A 6,769-nucleotide genomic window follows, 5' to 3' on the forward strand; every position below is an offset into this window, starting at 1 on the left:
TGTAGACCAGGCTGGTCTCGAACTCACAGAGATCCGCCTGCCTCTACCTCCCGAGTGCTGGGATTAAAGGCGTGTGCCACCATCGCCCGGCTCAAAACTCACATTTTCAAAAACAAGATGGGAGAGTGGTGAAGACACCTAACATTAACCTCTGGCTTCCATGCCTACCCACCTATATAGAAGTAAGTATATATGCACAACAGATAGACAGACAGAGAGACACACACAGGCAGGTACATTAAAATTTTCAAATTCTTTTTGTTTATTCATTTTATTTTATGTGTATGAGTGTTTAGACTGCAGGTAATGTGTGTGCATCACATGCGTGCCTTGTGCCTATGGAACCCAAAGCGGGACATCAGATTCCCTAGAACTGGAGTCACAGATAAAGCCTCCATATAACTGCTGAGAGCTGTACCCAGGTCCTCTGCAAGAGCAGCAGGTGCTCTTAACTGTTAGGTCATCTCTACAGCCCATTAGAAGCTTTTAAAAAAATAACTATACCCATCCTTCCTTTCCAACAGATCCCTCTTCATTTACTAGCCACTCACCCCACATAGTGGGGGCACCATTTCCTCATACAATATAAAGAAAGGCATTACCAATACAAACTCTAGACTAAGCAATACTTTCCTCTTAGCCAAATGCCTCATACCTGTTAAAACACTGTTAGTGTTCGTGGTGGGCTGGAGAGCAGGTATTTTTGCCAACGATATCACACTGGTAATAACTGGTGTTGTAGGAATCCTTGGAGAAGGGAGTGTCGTCACAGCATTTTGTGCTTTAGGAATAATTACTGATACTGACTTTGGGAGCACAATTACTAAAAAAGTGTAATGAGACAGATTAGCATTGTCCCTGCACAATGGAGACATACAAATTTGTAAATTGTTCCATAAAAATAAGGAATAAAATGAATGCTGATTAAAATAAATAATAAAGACAAAGTATAAATAAAAGGGTAAAACACAGGAATAGAATTATTTAACAGTTTTTCAAGAAGCAATACAAAGTTCTAATTTTGTGTAATGTTAGTTTGGGTTCTTGTCATAAAGTCAGTGTTCACTGGGACTTAAAAAGAGCCTGATTCTGTAAAACTCTAGCTTCAAAGGACAATCTAAATCCCATATAAGATGTTCCAAGAATCTAATAATTTTAATATCTAACAGGTTAAATGCCAGGTGTTAGGAATAACTAGAAGTTCTGTTAGTGGGTATAAGACCCTACACTTAAGCTTATCTCAAATAAAACTTTAACACAACAGTTTCCCAAAGCCAATGAGGCCACTGTCCCTCCATGGAACACTGTTTTTTCTCTTGCCTAAAAAGAATAAGTTTCATTTTCATATTGTTTATATTATCATATTTTGCTAATATTCATGCTAATTACATTCAATCCTCCTTGTCCCCTTTCTCCCTGCAATAGTTCACCTTTTTTACGCAAATATGAAACAAAACAATATTTGTCTTTCTTTTTCCCTCCCATTCCTTCGACCCCTCCCTCTGCCAACTCAGTCTTCAATTGGTTTACTTCAACTATATTATAAAATGAATATTTTCCTACCAACCTGACTAGTCCAAGGGAAGAACTAGCCAGTACAAAAGTGCAGAATAGACATATAAAAGGGAGTACAAGGTAAGAGCCAAACTGCAAGAAGCAAAAGCACGTGGCGTCTGTCAATTAAGAACTTGAGGTTCTGATCAGAAGACAGGTATATCAAGTGTTTCTGACTCGAACATATGACTGGGTGAAGACTTTAAGAACATTCCTCACAGCTAGTCTAAATTTTTTGAACACATTAGCTGTCCTACTTGTAAAGTTATTTTCTTTTTCAGGAAAAACTCTGATACCCATAAAGAACTGTTCTACTTTATTTTTTTCTGAAATAATTAATGTGTTTCTCTTTTTTCTTTAGCTGCAAGCAAGATCTGCATCAAATTCTGTACCAGTCACAGCCACCATATTAACACACTTACATCCTTCCCTTTGTTTGCCCTGTTTTTAATTTTTATTTCTTTTTAAATTTTTATTTCTAATTATAACTGAGTAGTATGGATCCCTTAGAATAAGTTACATATATTCACAGTTTAATCAAAAGCAATCAACTTAAATTTTCCTATAAGATAAATAAATATATATTTGACTGATTGATTTATGACAGCAAAAAAGCATCAGAATTTTCTCTCAAGGATTATGTGATGGCCTTTTGTCAACTTGACACAAGCTAGGGTCATCTAGGAAGAGGGAACCTCAATTCAGAAAAATACCTACATCAGAATACCCTGTAGGCAAGCCTGTGGGGGCATTTTCTTGATTAATGATTCATGCGGGTAAAGTCACTCCTGAGCAGGTGGTCCTGGGTTGTGTAAAAAAGCAAGCTGAGGGAGCAATGGAGAACAAGCCAGTAAGCACTACTGCTCTACAGTCTCTGTTCAGTTTCTGGCTCTAGGTCCTTGTCTTGAGTTCCTTCCCTGACTTCCCTCAGTGATGGAGTGTGACCTGAGAGTTGGAAGATGAAATAAACCCGTTCCTCTCCAAGCTGCTTTGGGGCATAGTTACCACAGCAATGGAAACCAAACTAGAACAGACTGTCACTAAGGAGCCCTGAAGAAGACTTTAAAAAATCCAGCTACCTGCACGCAGTGCAACTCTGTTTGTATGGCAGTACTTCAACTGTGGATGCTGACAGCTTATCCTAGCACTGACCTACAGAGCCCATGAGTCAAGCTTCACTTTACCTTTTTTGTGAACTGGGTCATTCACACTATAGTGATGGCAAAATTTCAAGACACAGAAGAGGTTGCAGAAGTACTTGATGCTGCCTCGCCATCTCAAGGACTCACTTAGCTTACCCTGACGTTTGCAAGCATCACACCTGGCTATCTGAGGAGCAGAAGACAAGGAAGGGTTACAATTATAAAAAGGTAATATTACTGTAAACCAAAGACACGATGAAAACGGCTGCTTAGTTTACTGAAAATGGAAGGCTCCCACTTGAAATAAATACTGTGGTTAAAAACAGATTCTATTATTTGTTCCATATAAAGCATCCTAAAAATTGACTTTCTAAAAGTTGCTCTTTTTGTTTCCAAAATTACTAATGAGGGAATATAAAGACAAGTTTTATTTTATACAAGTAAGAAAGAACATACAGAGAAAGAATATGAGCTTTGGAGTCATAAAGACAGATTCACTCTAACAAATATTTAATTAAATAACCTTTTCCTTTTTTGTGAGATTTTATTTATTTATTTTATATATACGAATGCTCTATCTGAATGTATGCCTTTATTCCAGAAAAGGGTATCAGATCACACCATAGATGGTGGCAAGCCACCAAGCAGTTGAAGAGCAGTCAGTGCTCTTAACCACTGAGCCATCTCTCCAGCCCATAGTACCCTTTTCTTAAGCACTGTGATTGGCCCTTCACCATATAATGGTTAGAACATATTATATTCCTCCACAAGGAAATTACACATGGGGTGAGGCAGTTAAGTAGCTACTGAGTCCACTAGAGAGAGCACTGTGGGTGCAAGGCAGTGTCATCTACTAGCTTCCTCACAGGCATGCTACTCACCTCTCTGCACTCCAGTCTTCTACTTACAGACTGGCAGTGTGCACCTATCTCTCAGGACTGCCACTGGGAACAAAACAACAAGGAAGGAGCACCAGATTTCTATTATTGCTCCTTTAATTATATCTGTTACCATATGCCTCTCAAACATAGGAAAGCAGTAAGATTATCAGAATGTCCCTTGACCTATGAAGGGAGGACAAGGTCTGACTTTAAATTCCTTAGAGTAACCTGAATTGGAGAGCTACTTAAGACATTATGTAAATTTCAAACCTGAGAGTTACAAGCAAGGTCATCACATTTTATAAGTAAGAGAAGACAAATGCACACATATCCTTACTCAACAACAAAATGTCAAGCTAGTGATACAGTTCAGTCGAAGAATATTTGTCTAGGGGGCATGAGGTCCTACATTCAAGCCCCAATACCAGGATGGGATTGAGGAAAGGCCCTCCAGAAATCCTAAATTCTAAACACACATTCTCCTCACGTTATTTGAACATATTTTAAATTGAATATGATCAGCACCTATTTCAGAAAGACAAAGAACATGTCCTAGTTACCTGATAGAACAGAGCTGTAAACTTGGACATGCATTCTTCACAACAGAAAACTTGGAGCTTGCCTTCCAGTCGATTTTCTACAAAATTTGCAGATGTCTGTAAGCAGTAACTGCACATCTTGCAGCAGTTTGTCCATCTTTCTGCAAAGTCTTGAGCAGAGAGGGTCTTGCAAACTGAACACAAGGAAGGACAAAAGGGAAAGACAAACACACATTAGCTCCAAGGCGTGAAGCCAGTGTCTATAGTGTTTCAGCTGACTTCTAGCCAGGTGTGACGACAGGTCTCTACGCCCAGCATTTGGGAGGTGGAGGCAGGAGGAAATTCCAAGGCAGTCTCAACAAAAGGCCAACTTCAAGAAGTTCAAGGCCAGACTGAGCAACTAGAGCCTTCTTTGGAAAAAAAAAAAAAAAGGAAGCTGAAGAGATTGCTCAGCAGTTAGAGGCTCTTTCAAAAGACCTGGGTTTTGCCAGGTAGTGGTGGAGCACACCTTTAAACCCAGCACTCGGGAAGCAGGGGCAAGCAGTCTCTGTGAGCTGTGAGTTTGAGGTCAGCCTGGTCTACAGAGCAAGTTCCAGGGCAGCTAACGCAGTTACACAAAAAAACCCTGTCTTAAAAAAACAAAATGAATGAATGAATGAATGAATGACCTCGGTTTGGTTTCCTGACATAATTTTTTGCCTCTATATAATAGGATAATCTCCATATTCACAAAACAAAAATTAATATTTAAATATGCTCTAAATATTAAACCATCCATATTCAGAAATATCAGAGGTATTGTATTTTAAATCAAGTTGCAACAAAAGGCTTGAACTCATACTTTACAAATAGGTAGAACAAAAAATAAAAAAATCTGATGTCTTAGCTAAACTTACAAGATTTTCTCGCTGGGCAGTGGTGATGCACACCTTTAATCCCAGCACTCTGGAGGCAGAGTTCAAGGCCAGCCTGAACTCACAGGCTCCAAAGACAGGCTCCAAAGCTACAGAGAAACTGTCTCAAAAAACCAAAACAAACAAACAAAAACAAAACAAAACAAAAAAACAACAACAAGATTTTCTCTACTAATGTCATTAATTATAGTTTCTGTTTGCTGAGATTACTAAAATGTTTAACAGGACAAATCTTAAGGTGTAGCAAGTATAAACTGCATAAATTTAACCTTGTAAAAATGTCCAAGTAATACTTCGTAAAAGAGAAAAGAGTTTTGTTTTGTTTTTTTGATTTGGTTTGGTTTCTGGTTCTTGGTTTCTCGAGACAGGGTTTCTCTGTGTAACTGTCCTGGCTGTCCTGGAATTCACCAAGCTGGCTTCGAACTCACCAAAGATCCTCTGCCTCCCAAATGTTGGGGTTAAAGGACCACACTACTACTGCCCAGCAAAAGAAGTTTCTGAAAAGCAAAAATCGTAAATACACTCTCTTCCATACTGTGTAAGTAACAGTGAACCCCCTTACCTTCACTACAGAATGGCTTGTCAACCCCTGAGTACCGCACAATGTCCTTGATGACTTTATATATTTTACAGTAGTCGCATAAAGCCATAACTTTATTTCTCCTTTTGTATTCTTCACAGCAAACCTCGCCACAAAACAGAAACATTCTACCCTGCAAAAACAAACAACGGATATCATTAAGCTCTAAGTACAAAGAGGCTGGAAACACGGCTCACTGGTTAAGAGTGTACTACTCTTGCAGAGCACCCACGTTAGGTTGCTCACAACTGCCTACAACTCCAGTTACAAGGGATCCAGTGCCTGTGGAGGCACTTGTGCTCACATGGACATTACCCACCCAATCCCCCCCATACACACACAATTAAAAATAATTTTTTTAAAAATCTAACTAAACAGCAACTTTCTCTTTTAAGAAGTATTTTTTCAGGCCAGTGAGATGCTCAGCAGGTAAAGGCATCACTGCCAAGTCTAACAACCTAAGTGTGACCCAGGACCCATATAACAGGAGAGAACCAACTCATGAAAACTACGTTCCACTTGCACGTCATGACACGTCCATAGCCGTGAATACACAAATATACACAAAATAAATTTCTGTTGTTAAGTTAACACAAACTAAGGAACTGTTGAAAATGAAAAACCAGAAATGCTCTCACTGGGTGGTTACCCATATTTCTTTTATGCTGTCTCTTTACCTTGTAGAAAAGCAGCTCTGGTTTTGTGGCAAAATGATGGTTACAGTGCTGGCACTTGAGTCTCATGAACGTATGGGTCAAAGCAATCTGCTGGGACTGTTTAGCTAGAGTTTCCAGAGCAGCTGCTGCAGGCTTGCTGATGGGGCTACTGAAGGAGGAGACGGGGGCACCTTTTCCTGCTGACACTGCAGGCTGCAAGGGTGTGTTCATCACCTCTTGGCCCGGAGATATGGGTACCAATGAAGAGTTTGTTCCCTCTGGCTTGTTAAACACATTCTAAATGAATATAAAGCAAAGATTTTACCGAGTAAGAAATAACATAACTTAATTGTTTTAACTTTCTCTTTTTAATAGTCATTCCACAAACATTCTTTTTTAATTTTACTAACAGAAAGAATTTCAATGACACATCTTCCAGAGCAGAAGGGTTAAAAAATGAAACACTCGCCGGGCGATGGTGGCGCATGCCTTTAATCCCAGCA

General features: G+C 39.3%; 1 protein-coding gene across 1 annotated transcript in view; it reads right to left on the bottom strand.

Annotated features, from left to right (window-relative positions):
- Zmym6 (zinc finger MYM-type containing 6) overlaps nucleotides 1-6,769 on the bottom strand; it is a 45,220-nt gene that overhangs the window by 17,526 nt on the left and 20,925 nt on the right. Inside the window, exons 8-12 of the mRNA XM_005353226.3 lie at nucleotides 6,288-6,563; nucleotides 5,593-5,743; nucleotides 4,138-4,310; nucleotides 2,739-2,883; nucleotides 656-823 (exon numbers count right to left, since the gene is read on the bottom strand). Of these exons, the coding sequence (XP_005353283.1) occupies nucleotides 656-823; nucleotides 2,739-2,883; nucleotides 4,138-4,310; nucleotides 5,593-5,743; nucleotides 6,288-6,563 (913 nt within the window). The remainder of the gene's footprint in view (nucleotides 1-655; nucleotides 824-2,738; nucleotides 2,884-4,137; nucleotides 4,311-5,592; nucleotides 5,744-6,287; nucleotides 6,564-6,769) is intronic.

Source organism: Microtus ochrogaster, chromosome 10 (genome assembly GCF_000317375.1).
Source record: "Microtus ochrogaster isolate Prairie Vole_2 chromosome 10, MicOch1.0, whole genome shotgun sequence".
Classification (NCBI taxonomy): domain Eukaryota; kingdom Metazoa; phylum Chordata; class Mammalia; order Rodentia; family Cricetidae; genus Microtus; species Microtus ochrogaster.